The 26,391-nt window shown below is 44.5% G+C and overlaps 1 protein-coding gene across 2 annotated transcripts in view; it reads left to right on the top strand.

The window, feature by feature from the left end:
* The window catches only part of LOC135092394 (glutamate receptor ionotropic, delta-2-like), a 251,022-nt gene extending 224,839 nt beyond the window's left edge, over positions 1-26,183 (top strand). The window contains exons 7-15 of one of the 2 annotated variants that reach the window (XM_063990902.1): positions 6,327-7,062; positions 13,256-13,383; positions 15,327-15,485; positions 16,495-16,678; positions 18,054-18,247; positions 19,004-19,103; positions 22,645-22,837; positions 24,126-24,320; positions 24,440-26,183. In XM_063990902.1, the coding sequence (XP_063846972.1) occupies positions 6,639-7,062; positions 13,256-13,383; positions 15,327-15,485; positions 16,495-16,678; positions 18,054-18,247; positions 19,004-19,103; positions 22,645-22,837; positions 24,126-24,320; positions 24,440-24,611 (1,749 nt within the window). In that variant the 5' untranslated portion in view covers positions 6,327-6,638 and the 3' untranslated portion in view covers positions 24,612-26,183. Of the gene's footprint in view, positions 1-6,326; positions 7,063-13,255; positions 13,384-13,842; positions 14,711-15,326; positions 15,486-16,494; positions 16,679-18,053; positions 18,248-19,003; positions 19,104-22,644; positions 22,838-24,125; positions 24,321-24,439 lie in introns of those variants that run through there. The other variant, XM_063990981.1, reaches the window with a different exon arrangement.
* The last annotated feature ends 208 nt before the right edge of the window (positions 26,184-26,391 follow it).

Below are 26,391 nucleotides of genomic sequence, written 5' to 3'. Positions count from 1 at the left end.
CTCTCTCTCTCTCTCTCTCTCTCTCTCTCTCTCTCTCGCCATTAATTCTTACCAACTCGTTATTTCCTTGATGATATTCAGTAGTTTCAAGGACCCACCTGTTGCAAAGCTTCCTTCCTTCATCCCTCTCCTCACTCTCACCTTCCCATCTTGCCATCCTTACCTTCTCTCGTTCCGTCATTCCTCAGTCCTTCCCCATTTCCACCTTTTCGACCTCCTCCAGCGGCCTTGACCCATTCCTCCACTTTCTTTCTTCCTTCGTGTCATCCCCCCTACCCCCACAGCACACACACACACACACACACACACACACACACACACATCCCTTTTTCTCCCTCCTCAAACTCTCTTATTATTTTTCTTTCTCTCTCTCCTCCAGTTACGTCCATTCCTCATCATTTGCAGCACAAACACACACACGCACACAGATAAGAATAAACACTTTCACTTGTCATGACAATCGACGCACACACACACACACACACACACACACACACACACACACACACACACACACACACACACACACACACACACACACACACACACACACACACACACACACACACACACACACACACGTCTGTCATCAACGATCCTATTACCTTATTCCACGACAGTGTCTGGAAGAAGAGGAGGAGGAGGAGGAGGAGGAGGAGGAGGAGGAGCAAGATGATTAGCAGGAGGGAAAGGAGGAGGAGGAGGGGGAAGGAGGAGAAATAATACTGATAATAATAGTAACTGTAGTAGTAGTAGTAGTAATAATGATAATAATAATAATAATAACAATAGTAATAATAATAATAACAATAATAATAATAATGAGGTAGAAGAAATAAAAGGAGGAGGAGGAGGAGGAGGCGGAGGGATGAACAGGCGGGAATGCGTTGGTGGGGAGCAGCGGTGGGAAGCGGGGAGGCGGGAAGGCAACAGTGGGAGGAGTGTGTGTGTGTGTGTGTGTGTGTGTGTGTGTGTGTGTGTTGGAGATGGGGGGGGGGGAGCGCACTGTTCATGCCTGCACTCGGATTCATGAACGCCTGTGGACAATAAATATTAAATCCGCCTCGATCGATGAGAAGCAGAAGCGGCGGCAGCGGTGGCGGCGGCGGCGGCGGCGTCCAGCGCTTGACGGCGGCGGCGGTGGCGATAACCCTGAGGTATCGAGCAACTGGGTGGTGATGGTGGTGGTGGTCGTGAAAGGTCGCTGAGATTTTCAAGGTTGTTGCTTTTAGTGGTGTCTTAACGAAGGGAAAATACAAAGGCCAGTGTAAAAATAAAGGGAAGAAAAGCGTAAAAGAGAACTGGATGTGCACTTTTAAAGAGAAGATAAAGGACAATATAAAATAAGTGAGAGCAAAACAGAATAAGATGTGTACCTTTTTTTAATTAAGGGAATGATGTGTTGGAAGGGGTAGGTGACGGGAACTTGCAGGAGAATGGAACTTGTAAGATATAGAAGAGGAGAGAAGGCGAGAGGAGATTGATGGAGAAGGCAATGGAGAAATAACAAGTGTGAGCAAGAGAGAGAGAGAGAGAGAGAGAGAGAGAGAGAGAGAGAGAGAGAGAGAGAGTGTGGGGGGAAGGGGCAAAGAGCACTAAGAGTTTGACGTCATTGAGTTACAGTACAAGCGAGGGGAGACCGATTGACAGACAGACAGACAGACAGACAGACAGACAGACAGACAGGCAAACAGAAAAATCCAGAATAATAAGATGACAACAAAAGGGAAGATGAAGTGAAAGGAACCAGCACAAATGAAGACAAAAGAGTGAGAGAAGAAATAAATAAAAGATCAATTGACAACATAAAAACAGAGAGGCGGAGGCGGTGGATGTGTGCGTATGTCCATAATGATAAGGTGTACATACTTTTTTGGAGTGTTACCTTGACACCAGTGGTAATTCATTGTTTCTTTATCTTTAACAACCATCACCGACTTAGGAGTGTTACAGTCTACATTGGTTTGGTTCTCAGTCTCTCTTCTTAGACGCTGCGGTGTGTGTGCCTCTGGTGGGTGCTGATGAGTTCTGCAAGGGTGGTTTCATTGCCCAACTGGTAGTGTGACAAGGAGTATGCTGCGCTGATACTATTTAAAGATTACACTCTAAGGATCGGTTGAATGTTTTTGAGGCCTTTCAAAGCAGTCCCAGCGAGAGCTCAGATGGTTTGTCTGTGGTGACCCTTTGCTAACATCCAAGCTTCTATTGAGAAAATGTTTGCAGGGGCGCGCACACACACACACACACACACACACACACACACACACACACACACACACACAGAGAGAGAGAGAGAGAGAGAGAGAGAGAGAGAGAGAGAGAGAGAGAGAGAGAGAGAGAGAGAGAGAGAGAGAGAGAGAGAGAGAGAGAGAGAATTTGTTCGTTTTCGGATATGGAAATATTTAGGAGACCACAGTACAAACGTGACTAAGAAGTTGTCAGCGATTATAGGGAAGTTGGTACAGCGGTGAAAGAACCTTATTACGTAGTGACTGAGGAGACCCACCTAGGAAAAGAAAAAAAAAGACTTGTACTAATGCCGTTCCCCATTAAGAGACAAGAAGATTCGAGAGAGAAAGGACAATTTAATTTATAGTATATGTGTGATTGCTGCTTGGAATATGACACACACCTTGGCCGCAACTCATCTACTTTCAAAAGGCTATAGTTGAAGCTCCACGGATTTTTAAGGGTGTTTTTCCGGTTATAGTGACACAATGATAATATTTCTACATTATTAACAGTCAAAACACTCTTGAACACCCTGCTAATCGTCTCTGTGGCCTTTGAAAACAGTCGCAGTGGGAGAGCAAAGCATTTGTGAATAAATGACCAAAAGAACGATGCCTACTACATTGCAAGAACATTATAACGCCACCTACACACGCTGCTCAAATGGGAGTAACTGTGTAGGGAGAGGAAAAGTAATGAAATGTGCGATTCTCAGGTAATAGAAAGGTTGTTACATTATTCCTGCTCTCAGTAAATGCTTAATGATGTGTATGTGAGGGTGAGTGTGTGCGCGTGTGTGTGTGTGTACGTACGAGTGTATGGGCTGCCTGTCTTTGCTGGGGTATCTAGACAGAGTATGTTAATTGTAGAGCACGAAGAGGATGAAGTGGAGATTTGATTTTGAGCTGAAGGAGACATGAGAGAGAGAGAGAGAGAGAGAGAGAGAGAGAGAGAGAGAGAGAGAGAGAGAGAGAGAGAGAGAGAGAGAGAGAGAGAGAGAGAGAGAGAGAGAGAGAGAGAGAAGAGACAGACAAACAGACAGACACACACATAAACACAGTTCCACAGACACAGACAGAAACATGTACGTACAGAATATGCCCCCTTCAACCCCTCCCTTTTTCCAACACACACACACACACACACACACACACACACACACACACACACACACACACACACACACACACACACACACACACACACACACACAGCAAACGTCAATAAACATTCCTCCAAGTCACTTTAGCGTATAACCCTTTCGATCCCCAGCCGCCGAGGAGTGACCGCAACATACATACATTCATTCCCCTTCTCGCCCTAATGAAAAGGCCCCGCGTTGCCAAAGTGCTCCTCCCGCTGCTGGAATGTGCGGCGCAATGGGAGGTGAGCGCCACGGAACGATCTACCCAATGGCACGTGAGCTCAGGCAGGTGGCGGCCAATGGCGAGTCGTGTTAGGGGGACGCGTGAGAACCAATGGCTTTGCGAGGAGTCTTCTTCGGGAAGTCTTCGTGTGATTGAAGCATGAATGTTTTAGCTTGGCAATGTGACGAGGAGGAGGAGAAGGAGGAGGAGGAAGAGGAAGAGGAGGGTCTAGGGAGGGAGGAAGAAGAGGGTCTAAAGGAGGAGGAAGAGGAAGAAGAGGGTCTAGAAAAGGGGAAAGAGAAAGAAGAAGGGTGGTCTAGAGAAGGAGAAGGAGGAAGCAGAGGGAACAGAGGAGGAGGAGGAAGATCTGAGAACAAGATTTATTACAGAAGGAAGAAAAAAAGAGGAGGAAGATCTAGAAGGCACGTGGTTAGGTGAATATCAATAAAGCATACAAGAGGATAAAGAAAAAAGAAGGAAGAAAAGGAAGAGAAGGAGGAGGAGGAGAAGGAAAGGGTTAGATAAAGAGACAATAAAAAGATAAAAGAGGATCAGAAAAAAAAAGGAAAAGGAAGAGACTGGATAATGCATGAACAGATGAAAAGGCAATAAACAATAGAAAGAAGAAAAAGAAGAACAAGAAGAGAAGAAGAATATGGTGGTGATGATGATGATGATGATGATGATGATGATGATGATGATGATGATGATCTGGAAGGCGCAAGATAAGGTGAAAAATCAGTGGAAATACAGAGCGAAAGAGAGGAGGAAGAAGAAGATATAGAATGTATGAGGTTAGGTGAAACGTCAATAGAAATAAGGGAATAAGAGAAGGAAAAAAAAAAAAAAAACAGGACTAGGAGGAGGAGGAGGAGGAGGAGAAAGAGGAGACTTGGTAGGCACAATGTAGGATGAAAATTCAATAGAAACACACTTACTGTTAGAGATTAGAAATAAAAAAATGCCATTAAGATGAAAACATACTAAAAAATATATAAATGAATAACAAAAACAGAGAAACCATAATATTAGGAAGCTAAAAATCATTAAACAAACAAACATCACAATTCGCGGAAAGAAGACGATTAAGATTTACGAAGATTCAAAGATAAAAGAATAAGTATTGAATCATATATATAGAAAAAGTAATTACAAATGCAAACAGGTAATAAGAAACTATTAATTAAAGAGGAATAAGGACAACACAGGTAATGGCAATGGCGGCGGAAGTTTGGTCATCACAGTAGCTCCATTTTTTTTCTATAAATTTCCCTGTATGTGTTACCTTCACCACCACCACCACCGCCACGACCACCACCACCACCACCACGACCACCACGAACACGACCATCTTCACCGTCATCCTACCGCTCAGATAACCAATAGTAACTCGTCCCCTCCCTCCTCCTCCTCCTCCTCCTCCTCCTCCTCCTCCTCCTCCTCTTCCTCCCTGCTCCTCGCCCCCAGCGCCTGCAGGGTCACATCAGGTCAGGAGATCACTGTTGACCCGTCCCTCCTGCTCCTCTCTCATGTCTATTTGTTGTGTACACGTCTTGGCCGAGATGAGACGCTGCAGTGTGTGTGTGTGTGTGTGTGTGTGTGTGTGTGTGAGAGAGAGAGAGAGAGAGAGAGAGAGAGAGAGAGAGAGAGAGAGAGAGAGAGAGAGAGAGAGAGAGAGAGAGAGAGAGAGAGAGAGAGAGAGAGAGAGAGAGAGAGAGAGAGAGAGAGAGAGAGAGAGAGAAATGCAAAATAGCACAAAATATAACGAGAAAATCTTAGACACCACAAACAACACACACACACACACACACACACACACACACACACACACACACACACACACACACACACACACACACATACAAACAGTTCTTTATTAAGCAGTGGTGTCTTGAATTCTGGGATCACCTTGTTAACTAATACTAGTGTAACATATTGAAGTTAATCTTATTTTGCAAGTGATGTTTGAATTGTGTCACGCTAAAATATCCGGACATAAGTTTGATGTACCCACTTAATTTTTTAGTGAAGTTAAGTTAGAAATTTATTAGTGTATGATGTTAATCCCACTTGAAGTGACCTGACCTTAGTGAGCGTGAGCCATTTCATTGCAATCACAATAACATTAATTAAAGATGATGACCGCTTTTGACTTTCCCTGGGGACCGGAAGCTCAGTATGCCTATTTTATTTATTTATTTTATTTATTTATTTATTTTTTTGTATCGTTTTGTTGCCGGTGTCTCTCCTACATAAAAAAAAAAAAACAGGTACCCAGTGTTTCCAGCGTGGGCATCTTTACGTAGGTTAGGTGTTGACAGGCCTATTTCTTTATCATTTATGTACTTATGTTTCCTGTTTGTGTATGTTTCGTTGGGCAGGGCAGTCGAGGGTTGTGTGTGCCAAGAGGGACTTACTGGTTCCCTCGTGCTGGTTGGCGAGGAAGTGCGTGTCAGAGCCTGTAAATAAGTCTATGGGCGTGTAGCGAGGTGTTTCATCTGTGTGTGTGTGAGAGAGAGAGAGAGAGAGAGAGAGAGAGAGAGAGAGAGAGAGAGAGAGAGAGAGAGAGAGAGAGAGAGAGAGAGAGAGAGAGAGAGAGAGCATAAGGTAAAGAAGCACAGTTTCCCAATGATGTATGAAAGTTAAACAAATAAATAAATAAACAAACAAAATATATGTACTTTTTATTTACTTTTATCACTAATTACTTCTTTTCTCCATTTACAGAATCACCGAGAAGTGAAGGCCAAGACGACGTGACCCACTACCACCACCACCACCACCACCACCTTTCCTTCCCCCTCATCACACCCCACCACAGACACTACAACCACTGCAACACATCACCTCACCTTTGACACAATCATCTACACAGTAAACCCAAACTCACCACCACCTTCCTCTCATCACACCCCCAAAAATCACCATAATCACTCATTTCACCACCACATTGTACCTTAACCCACCATCACCGCTATCACCACCACCAAACTGCTGCCACACCTCGCCACTATCTCTCCCACACTGCCCATCCGTGCCATGCAGTCACTAGTTCGCTACGTGACGCTGTGTGTGTGCTGGGGCTGCGTGGGGGAGATGACAGGCACGCAGATCGCTAACATGGCCATCTCAGCTCACGGTCAGCCAATACCCAACACCAACACGCAAATAAACGCAGTCTTGAGCCAACCACTACAGACCCATGACTCGCCTATACAGATCCTTCCTGAGCAGCCTCCGCCTCTTCCCTCCAATGGTCAGCCTCTACATAGCCACGACGCCGGCCTGCACAGCCTCCCCGAGCCTCCTTTAGTGTCCCTAGAGGAGCCTCCCACCCCTGAGACACCCATACATATCCTCCCTAAGCAGATGCCCCTCCCTGCCCCGTCTCATGGCCACCCGCAGCGCTCCTTCCAAGTACTGAAGAGAATAGATCGGCCGGATTCTAAGCCAGAGACTGTAGGTGAGTGAGTGAGTGGGTGAGTGAGTGAGTGGGTGAGTGAGTGAGTACCTGTGTTAATTTAGCTTGTTTGCTTGGATTCCCGTTTGTGGATTTGAGATTTACAAGTTTCACGATAGCTTCTAAATGTGAGAGAAATGTATGTTTGTTTAGTTGTTTGACATTTGTCCTTTCTTTCGGCTTTATAAGTGGGATGGAAGCGGAAAATAGCAGCATGGTGATTGATTAGTTGATTGACTGAGTGAGGGACTGACTGGCATATATACCGGCACCGCAAAGTCAGAACGATAAGGCGCCGTTCACGACACAGGAGGAGCAGAGGCAGGATAGCTGAAGTGTCAGAAAGGGCAGACACAGGTCGGGAGTGCCACAAACAGTCCCTCTCGTGTTGCAGTAAAGTCATTGAAGCGTCTGTCATTGTGTGTGTGTGTGTGTGTGTGTGTGTGTGTGTGTGTGTGTGTGTGTGTGTGTGTGTGTGTGTGTGTGTGTGTGTGATTACAGTGCCTAATCGACCAGGACTTAAAACTGCAATCCATAAATTAGAAGAAAGAGTGAATATTTTACGACCTTCAGAACAGCAAGATTCCTTATATTCAAAGAGACAAATTCCAGACAGCTGTAGTTGAGAAAATAACATTAATTCTCTCTCTCTCTCTCTCTCTCTCTCTCTCTCTCTCTCTCTCTCTCTCTCTCTCTCTCTCTCTCTCTCTCTCTCTCTCTCTCTCTCTCTCTCTCTCTCTCTCTCTCTTCGTTCCCGCCAAATTAGGGCTAGGAATGAATATTTTCGAGTCTTGCAATTACAGAGATATTAAGCAATTTTGTTTTGATTGCATTGGCGATGATTGTGAAAGTGAGAGTGGTGGTGATGGTGGTAGTGGTGGTGATGGTGCTGGTGGTACTGGTTATGTTCGCTAATAGGAAGAATTTTTACGGTGCTGTGCTGTTGTGGAGAGTGGTAATGATGGTGGAGGTGGTGGTGGTGGTGCTGGTGGTGGGTGTCGTGGTGAGCGTGGTGGTGATGAAAGTTGTGGTCGCAGTGGTGGTGATGATGACAGTGATGGTGGTGGTGGTGGGTGATGTACGAGTATCAGCGCGTTGGTGAAGAAAGTTGTGGTTGCAGTGGTGGTGGTGGTGGTGGTGGTGGTGGTAGCGGCTTGACGTCATTATCAGATAAACTTTAAAAGGGCAAAAAAAAAAAAAAAAAAGGAAGGAAATAAAAGGAGGAGGGGGAGAACGATAGTGAAGAGTAATTATAGGACTAGAAATGATAACGGGGAATGGGAATGGGAAGAGGAAGAGAAGAAATACCACGAGATTATACCGTACATAAAGATCGAATCAGTGAGCCATGCACAAAAGTCGCGGCCACACAAAAAAAAAAAAAAAAAAATCGAGCGAACTTACCTAAACTTAGCGCAAAACAACAACAAAACCCGAACTACTACTACTACTACTACTACTACTACTACTACTACTACTACTACTACTACTACCACTACTACTACTACTACTGCTACAATTAAACAAGAATCGGGGAAAAAAAACAGCGGAATAAAGCAGTGTGGTAGAAATAGAAAAGAAGATAGAGGAACCCCCAAAAAGAGTAGTAAAGAAAGAGAAAGAGAGGAAGAAAACAAGCAATAGAAGGCGAGATGAAGGTGAAGCAGGGAGGAGGGTGGTGTGTCAGATAATCGTGTGTAAATTTTAATCGTGTTAAATTAAATACATGGGCTTCTTATTTTGCGGTTTTTAGAAATGAATGGTTGTTGTAAAGTTTTAAATGCAGTTATTGTAATATGGGCAAAAATAAATAAATAAAAGTGGATTATAATGTATCTATTAGGCAGAAAAGTACTTGTGGTGAATAAAACTATTAATCTATCTATCTGTCTATCTGTCTATCTATCTGTGGCCTTGAGTGTTCCCGGCCACGTCGCTTCTTGAGATGGAAGGCAGTGCAGTATTCTCAAACACCAGAGCGTCTTATCACGATTACCTCTGACTTGTTATAATGAAGGTTGTTGGTGTTTTCAAGAATGTTTCCAGGGTTTTCCTAATAGTTTAACCCTTTCACTGGGATATGCAACAATTCGCACTATTAAAAAAAACAATGTATGAAATATTTATGAGGATCTATAAGAAAAAAAAATATCAGTAAAAAGGTTAGTAAGTATTTAGCATCGTCGTTACCAGAAAACACTCTTGAAAACCTAATTATGTATTTTTTTACGCGCTGTATGAAAGGTTATTGTGGGTTTTCAGGAGTATTTCCATGATTCTCTTAATAATATGATGAACATTTAGCACCATCAATGGTAAAAAAAAAAAAAAACCCTCTTGAAAACCTAACTAGGGAAGGCAAGATTTTTAAGATTTTCAAGAGTATTTTCATGACTGTACTAAAAGTTTAACAAGTGCTCACCATCATCGACCAAAAAAAAAAAAAATGAAAACACAGCTAATCATCTTTGCGGCCTTTGAAAACAGCCATGACCAAGGAGCAAAGCTTTTCTAAATAAACACAGGAGAACACAGGACTAAGTGGGCTGCGGCGCGTGAGGCGAGGTGGGGCGAGGCGAGGTGAGGCGAGGCGAGGCGACGCGTGAGTTTTGGTGATAGAAAGTGGCCACATCGTAAACATTTCTCTACCTTACTGTTAAGCATTGCAGTCTTGCGGAATGTTTGCTGAGCTGCACTTACCTTGCACGCTTTATCGGATCCCTCCATCACACCCTGAAGAGAACCCCGGGCATTACTGTGTTATTTAAGCGTGTAGGTCTTAACTTTGTGGTTTATTAAAGGTTTTGTAATGGTAGGTGGTGTCGAGTTAGTTTGATTTGCTTCCATAAGTCATTCAGTGTTCGTAATGGTCAGTTTTGGTTTTATTGGCGTCTGAAGTTTATTGTTTGTTTGTTAAGCTGTTTTCTTTTATATATTGTTTGCTTGGGTGGTTCTTGTTTAGTGTGTGTGTGTGTGTGTGTGTGTGTGTGTGTGTGTGTGTGTGTGTGTGTGTGTGTGTGTGTGTGTGTGTGTGTGGTTTTGCTGATTTATTTATTTATTTTATCTATTTATTTTCCAAGTATTATGGAGAGTGATCAAGGACACAGTAATGGTTGATAAATGCTACCTCACAATGCTGTTTCCAAAAAAAGAACCAGGGGGAAGATCCGATGGAATGGCCGATTTTTATTATTATTATTATTATTATTATTATTATTATTATTATTATTATTATTATTATTATTATTATTATTATTATTATTACTATTATTATTATTATTATTATTATTATTATTATTATTGTTGTTATTATTATTATTATTATCATCATCATCATCATCATCATCATCATCATTATTTTATTGTTTTTATTTATTTGTTTATTCATTCATTCGTTCATTCCTCCATTTATCTATTTATATTATTCTATGGGTGGCGGGAGGACGGATGTTTGGCTGTATACTGTCATCTCAGGATAACATAATAGCATAGGAAGTCTTGCATATCGATGACTTCCAAATTACCTGAACTGTTTCACGAGAGGAGTACCTTTAGAAAGAAACTGACCCCTCCCATTTGAAAATCTGTTCTTTCTAGTATTGTTTGTGGAAGGGCGTCAGATTAATGGACTCCTTTACACCACTTTCGTGACCTTGGCCGGCATTCTTCGCGCACCAAAGATAAATGAAATAAAAGAAATGAATAAATAAATAATAATAACGAAAAAAAAAATCTGGTACTGGTTTAGGGTATGACATACAAACAACAACAAAAAAGAAAACAAAGGTGCAGAGAAAAAAAATTGGAATACCTGATCTGGTAGTGAATACTGCGAAGACAATACCAACGCATAAGCAAAAGGATCTGTAGCAGTGCCAGTAAATCTATGTGACTGTGCTGAGAAAAAAAAAATAAAAAATAAAAAAACAAGACAAGATGTAGCAAATAACTGCATGCTGTCTAGTGTTTGTGACTTGTTATGGTGAAATACTCGCCTCGTCATTGTTCAAAAATTAATGGTACCCTGATTTGTCGAGTTTTAGGAAGAGGTATGGTGATTTGGATAAGTAAGTGCGTGCGTGTATGTGTGTGTGTCTGTGTGTGTGTTTGTGTGCAGGGAGGGTTCAATGATGGTGATGAGCTTTAAACATGCTGTGGTGATGGTGTATGTTGTGGTGGTGGTGGTGGTGGTGTTGTGGTATTTCTAGTGGTAGCGAGGGGTGGTGACAGTGTTAGTGGTGTTGTTTGTTATGGTGGTAGTGTTGTAATGGTTATACGTAACAGTGTGATGGTTGTGGTGGTGGTAGTAGTGGTGGTGGTGGTGGTGGTGGTGTTTAGAGTGTTGGTTGTGTTGAAGTGGCCATGAGAGTAGTGGTGAAATGATGGTGATGGTGGTGCTGAAGTGATGGTGGTGGTGGTGGTGGTGGTGGTGGTGGTGGTGGTGGAAGTAGAAACAGAAGAATCAGTTTGCTACACCTTTCCCAGAACCGAGCACACACACTCACACGAATTTACGTCGCAGTATTGCAAATCACACACACACACACACACACACACACACACACACACACACACACACACACACACACACACACACACACACATAATACCGCTGTCAGTCAGTAATTTTCTCAAGAGAATGCGCGACGAATCATGCAAACCATCAGAGAGAGAGAGAGAGAGAGAGAGAGAGAGAGAGAGAGAGAGAGAGAGAGAGGTGGATGTCCTCCTAATTTTCTTTTCAAGTTTCACGGCCATAATTTCCTTTATTACACACTGATTCCCCACGACGAGCAGAGAGGAGTGTCGTATCTTCAATGCCTGACACATTAATTGTTCACCAGCAAGTATTACGCACGTTCTACATTCATACTTTTCCTTTCTTGTCTGCAGTCACGCGAACATCGTAGCCAAGCACATCATCTAATTTGTTCTATACGTACGAAACATGTAAACTTCATCTTTTTTGTATTTAATTTGCAGCCTTAACGTCTCTCCATGCTGTGTGTGTTTTTGTTAAATTTCGTTATTCTCCCCATAAGAACGTAAGAGAGAAACTGTATAAGGCAGGTGGCGTGCATGTGGCTCTCCCTTTATAAAACATAGCGCTCATATCAACCTATTATATCTATCTATAAATCTACGTTAACCTCTTTTAATTAAACCTCCTTATTGACTCAGCACTACCAACTGATTACTGAGCCTCTTCCAGTCATCTAGCACTCTATTTGACAACCAGTTTCTTTCTATCCGTTCTCAAATGCGTGCAAACTCATCAGGCTTGAATCCATTGCCTCTTCTCCAATCCCTGTCTACTTAACTTAACCTTGCCTTCATCACCCTTGTTTATCACCACGTACATTATCAAATCGCATTCAGTATTCTCTCTTATCACGCCTCGCTTCCTGATTCACGTAACACAGAACATCATTCAAAAATTCACGAGCTATTCAAATATCTTCCTCTCACATCCGTTCCTTGTGTCAGTACTGGGCGTCTGTACTCCCGAGACTTGTATGGAATGTGAAAGGCTTGTATACTCTCTCTCTCTCTCTCTCTCTCTCTCTCTCTCTCTCTCTCTCTCTCTCTCTCTCTCTCTCTCTCTCTCTCTCTCTCTCGCTCTCGCATATAGCACCCTGTAACGCCTGATGGTAGCGCTGACTGTTATAGCGGCGTGACACGAGAGGTGGTGGCGTGACAGTGCTCGTGTCTGCCGCTGGATAGGTACTGGTGAATATTACAGGTGCACCCCAGCCACTCCTAGGTGTATCATTACTGCCTTTCATCACTTCTACATCCATCCATCCCGCCTTCACTATTGTGTTATCTCTCTCTCTCTCTCTCTCTCTCTCTCTCTCTCTCTCTCTCTCTCTCTCTCTCTCTCTCTCTCTCTCTGACACACCACTTTTCTTGTGTTTTCATTTGTTTTTCTCCTCCTTTTTTTTCATTTCAGCAAGACAGAAATAATTCCTAACCAGTAATTTCCTTTGTTATGGCGATTGGCTGACTGGCTGACGCTCCATCCATCATCCCCATTGGACATAACTAATCCTCCTCCTCCTCCTCCTCCTCCTCCTACGCCCCACGTCCCTAAACACCTACGTGAGGATTGGGGACGCTACTGCTGCTGTTCGTTATCTTATGTAAGCCTTTGTAATCCTCCTCCTCCTCCTCCTCTCTTCCTCCTCCTGTGCAGTGCTGTCGGAGCCGAGTCAGCGAAGCCAAGACCTTGTGAGTCTGTTAGAGGCTGAGGGTCTGGAGGGAGAGGAGAAGATCGTCCCGCAGAACCTGGAGGGAAGACCAATCAGGATAGCCCTCGCCAACGTGAGTCCAGATCTCCTCTTTTTCCTCTTTTTTCTTCTTTTTTTTTTTTTTTAGTAAATAATATTAGATAAAGTTATATGTTTTTCCTTCAGCTTTTCTTATCACTTTCTATGACTGCTTTATGTTGGACGGTGTTCTTTCTTTTCTGCCTCTAACTCACAGAATCTGTTGTGGTAGTGTAGTTACCAGTAAGGCTGTTATGGTCTGTTTTTTCCTTTGTATTCATTTATATTCCTCCGCTTTCTCCTCTTCCTCCACTTCTCCCACATTGGTTCCTCCTCCTGACACCTTGCAGGCCAGTGTGGCACTCTGGTGTTCTTCATGTCACTGGAGGCTCTGTAGGTCCTCCCTATCTGTAGCTCCTCTGTGACACTCTTTTTCTTCACGGTGTTCTGTGTGGATGTGGACTGTTCTCCCGTCCTGCAGCGCTGTGAGATCTGTCTAGCTGTCCTTGACCACTCAGGAATTATTCGTTCATGTATTGATTTAGAAATAGTCGTACAGACGCTCTTTATCTCTCTTGCTCAGCTCTGTAAAGTATGAAGGTGCTATCGTAGGTATCAAGACTTTATTTGCTGCCCGTGTGCTGTTAAATTTTGTAGACGCATCAGGCACCACACTCTTAAAAGGTAAATGCAGGTGTTGTTATCCCTCGTGACGCCACAACAGTGCTCGTGAAGCTCTTAAAAATTTATCCCAGAGAGTCTGAAGCACATTACCTTATCTAATTTAGGTGTCGAATTTCCTCCCATTATAAACTCAAGCAGTGAATGACGCTCATCCTGAATCTCATACATCTTATAATCTCTCCTTATACTCACCCATGGCTAACACCGCCGCTGTCCTCGCCCTTCGCTCTCATCCTCCTGCTCGTCTTGCCGCCGCCGCCGCTACGCCGCCACCCGCCGCCGCCTGTTTCTCTCCGTCCTTGTCGTTACACATTCTTCATCCTCTTGCCTCTTGGTTCCTTTCGTCCTCGTCTTCGTTCTTTTATCCTCTACCCACTGTTGCCTTCGTCCTCTCCGTCACTCGTGCTTTATCTTCCTATCCTCTACCTCCTTGTCTTCTTCGTCCTTCTATACCCTATCGTCTTCCTCGCCATCACCACTCTTCTCCTGCCACCTCCCCTGCAGTACCCCCCTTCCTTGAGATCACGGAGACTGGGGGGCGCGGCGGCGTGAAGGGGCGCGGCATGAGCTGGGATGTCATGAACGCCCTTGCTAGCTACTTCAACTTCACGCCGGAACCTGTAGCGGCATATGACAACCTGGTGGGCGTGAAGGGCGAGAATGGGTGGAAGGGCGCCCTGCAGCTCATTGCGAACGAGGTGGGTGGTGGTGGTGGTGGTGGTGGTGGTGGGAGCAACAGTAAATGTAATGTTGTTTCTCTCTCTCTCTCTCTCTCTCTCTCTCTCTCTCTCTCTCTCTCTCTCTCTCTCTCTCTCTCTCTCTCTCTCTCTCTCTCTCTCTCTCTCTCTCTCTGGTGTGTGTGTGCACGTGCCGTATTGACGAACAAGACGGTGTGTGTGTGTGTGTGTGTGTGTGTGTGTGTGTGTGTGTGTGTGTGTGTGTGTGTGTGTGTGTGTGTGTGTGCGTAAGTTTGCTTCTTCAAGTGTTTTTGCTCATTGCTTATTCCTTCTGTGTTTGTCCTGAGGTTATTGGCGGTCAGGAAGTATCTGTTTTTGTCAGCAGCAAGCGTAGTATGTGCGTACGTGCGTGTACAAGAGAGAGAGAGAGAGAGAGAGAGAGAGAGAGAGAGAGAGAGAGAGAGAGAGAGAGAGAGAGAATGACAGAACAATTACATCATAAAAATTACTTAAAAAACACCAGAAACTTGAAAATTGAAAGAAAAATCACAGTAGTTCTTAAGTCACTAAAGTCTAACAAGGAATCCATCAGTTACATAATCTAGAGTGACCAGGCATCCCCTCCCCCACGCTGCAGGAGGCGGAGTTCACGCTGATGCCGGTGACGGTGACGGAGGTGCGGAAGGAGGTGGTGGAATTCTCGCATCTCCTGGGCACCACTTCCTTCGGCATGCTGGTGAAGCGGCCTGAGTACACACCGAAGCCTGACGCCCTGCTCAAGCCCTTCAACAAAGAGGTGAGTAGGCGAGAATTGAGCGATAGCGGGAGAGGGTAAAAGAGAATTAAAAAATAACAAAAAAACACGGAGAATTGTAGACTAAAGGGAATGATGATAATAATAACAAAGGAAATAAGAAACAAGGAGAATTGTAGGCTAAGACATAAGTAAATTTTTGTATAATTTCAAGTGTAGCGGGAAGGGTAAACTTTGCACAGAAGATACTGGGGAAAATTAGCGGATTCACAGGAAATATATGTGTAGTTTTTTTTTTTTTTTTTTTTTTTTTTTATGGATTCACTGTTACCGGGAGGGCGTAAAGACAGGAAAGTGGTAACAGGAAAAATGGGAAAATAAAATGTACAAAAAGTAAGTAGATTTTCATGAATGCAATGGGAGCAGGAGAGGGTAAAGACGACAAAGGAGTGAGAGGGAAAAAACTAAAATTAGGTGACTTATATACAAACATCAGTAGATTTTTCATAATTTCATGATAAGACAAACTTTTTTTTTTTTTTACTGTAGTAGCTAATTCTCCGTATTTCATTATCTGTTTGTTATTACCATGCTTTTTTCCCCCTTTTTTAACGGACCAACTTAAGAAACTATTTATCTCTTACTTTGGTAGCTAACTGTACGCATTTCATTATCCTCTTCATTATTACTATCCTTTTCCTTTTTTTTTTTCCTTCTTTTTTAACGCAGACTAACCTAAATCAGCCTAACCTAACCAACCCTCACCCACACTCATGGTCAGCAGTGAAAAGCAACATGCTCATTCAGTTCCTCTGTTTACCATCAAAGAATAGAAAACTTAATTTCATTCTTTTCTTTTAAACTACAGAACTATTTTAAAGACTTACCATAGTATAAAAATAAACGCCTTCAAAAGTATACATAATTATTAGTTTGCCTAGCAGAGAAAGAGTTAACAAGAGAGAGAGAGAGAGAGAGAGAGAGAGAGAGAGAGAGAACCACACACAAAAAACATATCCTTACCTAACCTGCTACCTGTCTCCTCGGCCAGGTGTGGTTCTGGATTATAGGCTCGATGGCCACGATGGGTCCTCTTATCTACTTCATCATCGTGTTCCGCGTGAGACTGTGCCGCGGCGACCCCAAACTCACCCGCATCATGCCCTTTGACCAATGCTGCTGGTTTGTGTACGGCGCCATGATGAAGCAGGGGAGCGTTCTCAAACCCATCTCAGGTGCGTGCAGGGATAATAACACTGGGAACATTTACCATGCCTTAATCATTTCACAGCACTAGAAGCAATGTATGGGTTCTTTATAAGCGTCTATAAGAGAGAGAGAAAGGGATAAAGAAGACTAGATTTTGGAATGTGGGGAATACTGAATGAAAAGGCATGCGGAAGAAGAGAATAGAAGGGAAAGAATGAATAAAAAGGAATGGAATGAAAACTGAGTGAAGAGGGCATAACGAAAGAATGGAATAGAAGAAAGACATGGGGAGGAATGTGTAAAATAAAGGTATAGGGGAGAAGAAATCAGAAAGAAATGTGTAAAAGGGAAATTTGCAGAAGAGGTGAATAAAAGACGAGGATTAAGCTGAAATAAATGAAAGGCGGACATGGGAAAGAAAGAAAGAAAGGAAAGAGGGAGGCATGCAGATAGAGAGAGAATGAAAGAAAGATGAGGGAATAAATAAGTAGAAGTGAAGCGTAAGAAAAGAGAGGATTAAAAAAAAAAAAAAAAAAGCCAGGGAAGAATTAAGACCGGGAACATAAACCGACCGAAGAAAAACGAAAAGGGAGAGGAGAGATAAAGAGAGAGAAAAAGAAGGAGTTGGATAAAAAATCATGGAGACCTGGAAATGAAGAAATGAAAGGAGACATGTATAAATAGAAAAAGATCAGGAGATGGGGTGCGAGAGAGAGAGAGAGAGAGAGAGAGAGAGAGAGAGAGAGAGAGAGAGAGAGAGAGAGAGAGAGAGAGAGAGAGTTAGCCGGCGGAAAGGTGGAGTGACACGGTCTGGGGAGAGGAGGAGGGTATAGAAGGGGAGAAGAAGAAGAAGAAGTGGGTAGCCATGAAGCAGACGATTACAAGGAAGGGGGAGAGAGTTGAATCTTCCGCTAAAACCACAAAAATCCATCCCCATCTATTCCTGTCTCTCACTCGTGCGTCTTGCCCCTCTTTTACCCACTGCCCCACTTTTCAACCTCAACCTCCACTCACCTCCTCATTGCGGGACATTTCTTAAACCCCCTTCACTCATTTTTCCCTTCCCCCTTCCCCTCCCTTCGCCTCACTCACGGTCGCATGCACGCACTTCCTCCTTCCAACGGCCAGGTTCCAAGACCTTATAGAGGCATAGCTGCGGCAGTCTTCAGGTTGGGTTTTAAGAGTCCTTGGCGCCAGATGTCCCCAGTGTCGTGTTTTCTGTTCCTTGGTCCCTCCTTGCGCATCGTTCACGCACGCACCTCCTCCTTCTAGTAGCCCAGATTCCAAAACCTTATAGAGGCATAGAGTTTTCAGTTTGGGTTTCAAGTGTCCTCGGCGCCAGATGTCCCCAGTGTCGTGTCTTTTCTCAGCGGTGGTGCCAAAAAGTGTGTTCTCCCACAGACTCGTCCCGCATCCTCTTCGCGACGTGGTGGCTCTTCATCATGATTGTGACCTCCTTCTACACGGCCAACCTTACCGCCTTCCTCACCTTCAACGGCCTCCAGCTCCCCATTAACGAAGTAGCCGACCTCGAAAAGCACTCTGACATAACCTGGCTGGCCTCCCGCGACGGCGCCGTGGTAGACGTCATCACGGTGAGAGTTCCTGGGGGCGGGAGAAGACGGGTGCGCAGAGAACACACACACACACACACACACGTTCTAATGTCCAGTTTTCTCCTCGTTTATTGGTCTTCTCTATTCTTTCACTATTGTCCTCCTCCTCCTCTTCCTCTTCCTTTTTCTCCCCTACAAGTTTTAAGTACTAAATTTTATTCCCGTTAAAGCGTTCATCTAGATAACACCACCACCACCACCACCACCAGTATCTCACCATCACCACCACTACCACTTCCCATATCAGTAACAACAACAACTACTACTACTACTACTACTACTACTACTACTACTACTACTACTACTACTACTGCTATACTGAGAACCAAAAGAACAGTATACAGTTTCGTCAACCAATTTTAAGAATATTCGTTATCCTGTGTGTTTATTTATATGTATACCGAAGTACCATTCTTACATTAGGTAGTACGTAATATCACGAACAGATGCGTCAGGACCAGTACGTAGATCAAGGACTGTACTTTTTTTTTATCTGATTTTTTTTTATTATTCATGCATTTATTTGTTTTATTCATTTATCTACTTTTATTTTGTTCGATTTTATTTGTTTATTTACTTTTTTCTATTTGTTTATTCATTAGTTTGTACATTGACTGATTGATTGATTTACTTATTTATTTCATTAATTTTATCGTTTTTCCATTTTTTTTTTTCTATTTACTCATTATTATTCTCTTTTCTAACGAAGAAGGTATTTTTCCCCACGCCTTTCAGAGTCACCCTCAGCTGGAGATCCTGAGAGAGCTGAAGAAAAAGGGACGAGGGAGATACATCGACTCCAGGGAGGAGGCGCTCGCCCTTGTGCGCGCTGGAGGTGAGGGAGGCGCTGGGGAGAGGTGGGCGGAGATGGTGAGTGCTGGAGGAAAGGGAGGAAGGAGGCTGGAGGAGGTGAGATAAGGAAGAAAGATGGGAGGGAGTGATGATGGCCGGAGATAAGGAAAGGGAAGGAGGAAGTGTGAGAGGAGGAAAGAAAGCAGGACCTTGTGACCTGCAGAGAGAGAGAGAGAGAGAGAGAGAGAGAGAGAGGGTGGGGAGGGTTAAAGCAAGGAGACGAGTGAGAAGGAAGGAAAGTAGGAAGAAAAAGATTGTTTGAGGCATAGAAGAAAGAGTTTATATGACGAAGATAGAAGCAGAGAGATAGATAGAGAGAGAGAGAGAGAGAGAGAGAGAGAGAGAGAGAGAGAGAGAGAGAGAGAGAGAGAGAGAGAGAGAGAGAGAGAGAGAGAGCAGAAGGTATGACAGAGATGGAGTGTGTTATGGTAGTTAGACGGAGGCCGGAGGAGGAGGAGGAGCAAGAGGAGGAGGAGGAGGAGGAGGAGGAACCGGAGTGGAGGTGAATCTTGGAGAGAGGCAAGAGAGAGAGAGAGAGAGAGAGAGAGAGAGAGAGAGAGAGAGAGAGAGAGAGAGAGAGAGAGAGAGAGAGAGAGAGAGAGAGAGAGAGAGAAGGAGGGAGGAGGGAAGAGAAAGAAAGAAAGAGAACGAAGGATTCATCCAAATTCAGAAAAGTTCATTTACACCTAAGACATAATTTTATCACGAGGAGAAATGAACTACAAACAAGAAGATATAGAATGGAGTGAGTTTGTTCATATGTGCGTGTACAAGAACTGTGTGTGTGTGTGTCTGTGTGTCTGTCATTATGCCTCTGTGTTCCTTACTATTACACTTGAACGTCACCTGTACACCTCCCTGATTACCTTACCTGCACTTACCTGTCATATCGTGCGCCCTCATCTTGAAAACCCCAGTTATTGATGCCGGCACTTCGACGGGCGATATTTCCGGCGGCACTGCGGATAAACACATGACCAGTGCCTCCCTTCCTGATGCCTTAGTTGCTCACACTCCCAGAACAGCGGCAAGACAGACGGATACAATAAGACTAACCCGCATTTCAGTGTAAGAGGGATCATCAGCCATCAGCGGCGGCTCGAGATGAAGGATTTTGTGTGTGTGTGTGTGTGTGTGTGTGTGTGTGTGTGTGTGTGTGTGCTTAAAAGAAAGTTGATCAAGAAGCGGGGAACTTACTGGGAAAAATACTCACTGCCGTCACTCCAGGGATAATAAAAAGAGGATGACTATTGACCTGTTTTTCCCGAGTTGCTGCTGTTGCTGTCACGCCAGAATGTTTAATGGTTCACCTCAAGGCACGGCGGGAGTGGGTCTGGGTGAGGTACAATAGCAGGCAGAAGTCAAGTTATCTGCTGGGCTTTTATTGTGTTTAGTTATTTGTCTCGGTCTTGAGTCTGATCTGCTAACCCTTTCACTACCTGTCTGTCTGTCTGTCTGTCTGTCTGAGTGTCCCAGCTGATGGATTATTTACAAGTAGTGCATTTCGGAGAAGCAACAGCAACCCTTCTTCAACGCGGATTTATTCTAGTGTGCCTTTGCGTGTCCTTTCTTAATATCCTCTTTCTTAATTCTTTTTTTCTATTGATTTTTGTTTATTTTTATTCGTTTATTTGTTTTGGCGATACTAAAATGATCTGATGCATACTTTGACCTTTCAGTTTCAATCCTTGCAGTCTCTCTCTCTCTCTCTCTCTCTCTCTCTCTCTCTCTCTCTCTCTCTCTCTCTCTCTCTCTCTCTCTCTCTCTCTCTCTCTCTCTCTCTCTCTCTCTCTCTCTCTCTCTCTCTCTCTTAAACATTACTGCTTCCACCTTTTTTATTTTTTTTTCATTTGCTTGTACTTGTATTGACCTGGCTAGCTTTTGTCCGCTCCCTCCGGACAAAACACTGGTTTGAAGGTAAGGCGTCGGGGAGTCAGGATTGGTTCTCAGGTATGAAAAGGGACGCGAGAAGGAGAGAAAGGAAGGGAAGCAGTGAAAGATGGATATAGGGAAGAAAGGAAGGAAGGAATGCAGGAGAACAGACGTAACTGGAGGAAAGGCGAAGGGGATGGATAAGGAAAGCGAAGAATAGGAACAAGGCAAGAGCGAAAAGAATGGGGGAAATAAGGGCAGGAAAACAACAAATGAACAATGGAAAGGAAAGTAATTAAGGAAAAATGAGAGGAGAGAAGAAAGACAACTGAATAATTTTAGGAAGATGGCGGGAAAGGTAAAAAGTGGATGACAGGGGGAAGAAACACGAAGGCGAAACAACAAATGAATAATCTTAAGAATCCTCCACTCTAAGCAATTCTATGAAGAGAGTGGATGAATTTACAGGTGGATGGAAGTTTCAGTTCAAGACTACTCCACCTTTCAGCGCCGGGTGGATGGAATGAGTGGAGGAACGAGGCGAGCAGTGGAGAGTGGAGAGGAGGCCGCGTCTGCTTTCAATACATCATGTGTGTGTGTGTGTGTGTGTGTGTGTGTGTGTGTGTGTGTGTTGAGTGCCTTGCGTCTGTTCTGGGAAATGGAGACAGCTGATGACCGTGACTACTGTGAAATTCGTTATATTCTGCGCTAAACACTTAATATTTGCGTCCTTCATTGCGCAAGCCTTTTATAAGTGAACTGGCTCTCTCTCTCTCTCTCTCTCTCTCTCTCTCTCTCTCTCTCTCTCTCTCTCTCTCTCTCTCTCTCTCTCTCTCTCTCTCTCTCTTTTCAGACTATTCCCTCGAAACATTACTCGCTAAGGAAGTTTTTTTTTTTTTTTGTTACATAAAGATTAGTTTTGTCTTTCGCGGAGGCTTATCTTAAGAGTGTTTATCTAATGTGTGTGTGTGTGTGTGTGTGTGTGTGTGTGTGTGTGTGTGTGTGTGTGTGTGTGTGTATTGGCATGGCTTCATAATCTAGGCGTCTCCAATGGTGTCATGCCTCTAATGAGCTTCTTTATAGTGTTCTCAGTCTTTTTCTCTCTTTCTCCCTTCTTTTTTTACACGTTTAAATCCTCAAGTGTGTTTGGTGATTCTCCCCGCGCCAGGCAGCATCACGGTGACGCCACTCCCTGTAACTCCAGCACACCGTCACATGCACATTCACATGTCTGCCGAAGACACGGTCCTGTGTTCTGGTTATCTTTTAGCTTGTGTAATTAGTGAGCGTTCAGAATACAAACAAGAAAGGCTATAGAGACGTAACATAAAGAAATTATATTTGCTATTAGATAATGAAGTTGCAAGAAGCCAGCAGGCCTACACGTGGCTGCCCCTGTATAAAACTCACTATAACACTCATTATACTTTTATGATGTACTACTACAAATACGAAGGAATAGTACTTGTCCAGCTACTGCTATTAATACTACTAATTTTACTTACTATCTATGTACAATCAATCCAAGAAAAAAAATCAGGAAAATAGATGTGCCTTTTAAAATAACGACCCAGATCAGAACCACTTTCCTACTATTACCACCACCACCACCACCACCACCACCACCACCGCCGCCTTTTCTCTCGCCGCAGACCACGTGTACATCGACGACGTGCAGGTGTTGGAGTACCTGATCCAGGAGGACTTCAAACGGCAGCAGCGGGAGGAACTAAACCAAACGTGCAACTTCTACACCTCTGAGCTGGAGCGGGGCGGCGAGCTCACCTTTTGGTATGGCTTTGGCTTCAAGAACGGCAGCGAGTACACGGACCTCTTCAACGGCTTGTGAGTGTGTGTGTGTGTGTATGTGTGTGTGTGTGTGTGTGTATGTGTGTATGTGTGTGTGTGTGTGTATGTGTAAAAATTATCGATCCATCTATCTGTCTATCTATTTATATGTGTTTTTGTTTTTCTGTGTGTGTGTGTGTCTGTATGTGTGTGTGTGTGTGTGTGTGTGTGTGTGTGTGTGTGTGTTTGAATTATCAATCTATCTATCTGTATATGTCTGTTCGTGTGTGCGTATGTGTGTGTGTGTGTGTGTGTGTGTGTGTGTGTGTGTGTGTTAGTGGTACCAGTAAGATCTTTTTTCTTTCATTGGTGGTTTCATGAGGAATTACACACACACACACACACACACACACACACACACATTGAATGCAGCCAATTAGCGTGGGCAAAACGGCACGAAACAAGCATGTATTCCAGTCCCTTCCTCCTTCATTTTATTTCCATATGCACGTTTTTCTCCTCCTCTCTGTATCTCACTCCCGCACCGCCTCTAAACACCCGGCAGGTCCTCGCCTCAGACTCATATCCTTAGAATTTATGTATTTCCTCATCCTTCATTTCCCTTCCCTCCCACTCCTCTCCTTCCCTCCACGTTCGCCTCTTTTACTTCATCTTTCCCTCATCAGTTCCCCTCTCTCTCTCTCTCTCTCTCTCTCTCTCTCTCTCTCTCTCTCTCTCTCTCTCTCTCTCTCTCTCTCTCTCTCTCTCTCCCTAAAATATTCCTCTCCGCCCTTCCCTTCCTTCGTCAGAATTCCTTTCCTCTCTAACTTCTCCCTAAACTCTTATCTTAAAACTCTCTCCCTGCCTTACTACTGCTGCTACTATGTACTACTTCCTCCTCCTCCCACGCTCCTCTGCCTCCTCTCTCTCTCTCTCTCTCTCTCTCTCTCTCTCTCTCTCTCTCTCTCTCTCTCTCTCTCTCTCTCTCTCTCTCTCTCTCTCTCTCTCTCTCCATTGTGCAAGCGCATTTTTTTCTTTCCACCATTCTCCTATCTGCTACATCCCTTCATTTCATATTTTCCTTCCTTCTTCTCTTTCCTCCTTTCCTTAAAAAGCGATCATCACCATTCCCTCTTCTCCCCTAATCTTACACCTCCATCCCTCCCATTTCCTTCCTCCCATCTTAACTTTTTTCTCTCTTTTTTATCTCTAATTCTCCGACTTATACAATCTCTCCCTCTATCTCTCTCCCTCTCTCACCCTTATGCCATCCTTCACACTCCTTCCCTCTCCCTCTCCCTCGTGGTATCCTTCATCTTCCTTCACCTTTCTTCATCCTTCGCAGCTTTCGTCGCCTCTCTATCTTTGGAATCCTCAACTTCTTGCGGAACAGCGCCACGGCCAGCAGCCCAGTGTGCACCCTCCCCAAGGGCTTCAAGGACCGTGCCCTGGAGAACAAGGACCTCTACACCACCTACGTCCTCTACGCCATCGGTATCGTCGCCTCACTCCTCGCACTGCTTACTGAGAGCTTCTTCAGGTGGGTGCTGGAGGTGGTGGTGATGGTGGTGGTGGTGGTGTGTGTGTATTTTGGGGGATGATATAAAGTACACTTACTCACTCACCCACTCATTTACTCACTCACTCCCTCTCTCTCAGACGCGCCATGAGGCAGACACACAACCTCGCCATGGCCACCAGGAAAACCTTCTCCGACCGCTTCAACAGCCCACCCATCAAGGTCACGCCCTCGCGCACCGGCCCCACGCAGACCTGGAACTCCGGCCTCCCCCCTTGCCGGAGCACAGACTCAGGACGCCCTTCGAAGTGAAATACCCGCAGTTCGCCAATCTCAAGCCGCAGTACACGCCGCAGATCACAGACGCAAGGCAAGTCCCGTTTGCTCGCCAGACTGGTCCGCGCGTCATCTCCGGGAAGATAAATGGCGTGGACGTGAAGTGGGACCAGCGGGAGGGCAAACTGCTGCTGCAGGACGTGAAGCAGCTGGCGGGCAACGTGGCGTACATTGACGGGGTGCCCTACGCCTTCCTGCACTACCGCGACGATGACGGACCCAAGCTACAGAAGCTGATCCTAAGCGATTTGATTTAGTACAGGGACGGTGAAGGGAAGGAGGTTAGCTGCGGTGGTGGTCTGTCTACAGGCCTGTGGCTCGTGAGGAGTTCTGCATGTCGAGGGTTATAATGTACAAACTTTGGAGCATTTTTAGAGCAATGAAAAGCGTTATACAGGAGAAAACTTTGCTGGTAGGTCGTAATGTCCGTAAGTGTGTACCACGCCGCTGTTTCTCCACTGAGCGATGGACAAACTTATCAGCTTCACGAATCGAAGGACAGTGAAAGTAGCCGCGGGATGTAAAACTGGAAACACTCGTCTTTCGATGTGCTGAGTGTTTTATCGTCGCTCAAATTGTTCAGTATGTTATGTTTGCAAGAAGGGGACTGACTAGTGGCGCCTAAAGCAGCCAGGTTTTGCTGTATGTAATGTAGTACGCTTAGAAAAAAAAATCCATATTTTTCTAGGTAGTTGTTATCGTTAGTGGCGGTGGTGGTGGTGATGGTGGTGTGCAAGGCTGGCGTCTCCCCTCATTCGTTCACACTGCATTCCATTGCATGTGAAAGTTGGAGAAATATTCGTATACATGCGGAGGTTTTGGTTGTGATGGTTGAGGTCCTGTTGGCTCTGAGGTGCCGTGGTGTGTTGTGATGCCAAGGGCAGTGCCTGGGCAGTCAAGGCTGAACACATGTAACAGACTGTACACAGAAACACGGAAAAATATCATGTTAAGGGTTGGCATTAGACAAAGCCAAGCCCTCTATTGCAGTTTAGTTGTCCTTGACTGTCCACCACTCCCGTGAAGTGTCGCTATGGCTGGCCTGGGTGTGCGAGGCGCGTTCTGTGCAGCGTCGTGGATGTGTTCGTGCTGGTGTGTGTTGCTGCTTTGTACTGATTCATAATGTTGGAACCGTGATTATTGTCTTATTAGGCAGACCAGGACAGCCTTCCATATCCCGCGCCGGGCGGGGCGGGGCGGATCGGGCACTGTCTGTAGAGTGCAGGGGCGGGATGGGAGGTGACGTAGGTGACCCCAGGAGCTCGAACTGATTGATATGTAATGGGAGACCGCCGCCGTCACCACCATCACCACCTCCACCACCAACCGTCATGTAGCGGCACCATCACCACCACGTCACCACTGCGGGCCGGTGAGCTGCCCGGGGCGCCTTGTGGCGCGGCACCCAGGGGACGCCCTTTTCAACGCCACTACGTGTTTAGTCTCTCTCCATCGGCCACCGCAGATAATGGCAGACTTGCTCAATCCTACGCAGGTAGTGGTAGTATTAGTTATTATATACGAGTATAAATAATAAAAATAATAATAATAATAATATATATATATATATATATATATATATATATATATATATATATATATATATATATATATATATATATATATATATATATATATATATATATATATATATATATATATAAATACACTGTAAAACACACATTGCACATCCATGTAGTACAAAGTACAAATCACTCTTAGTCCACGAGGTGGTGGCGCGCAGCAAGCCACCAGG

Source organism: Scylla paramamosain, chromosome 1, assembly GCF_035594125.1.
Source record: "Scylla paramamosain isolate STU-SP2022 chromosome 1, ASM3559412v1, whole genome shotgun sequence".
NCBI lineage: Eukaryota > Metazoa > Arthropoda > Malacostraca > Decapoda > Portunidae > Scylla > Scylla paramamosain.
This window is presented reverse-complemented; position numbering and strand designations above follow the sequence as displayed.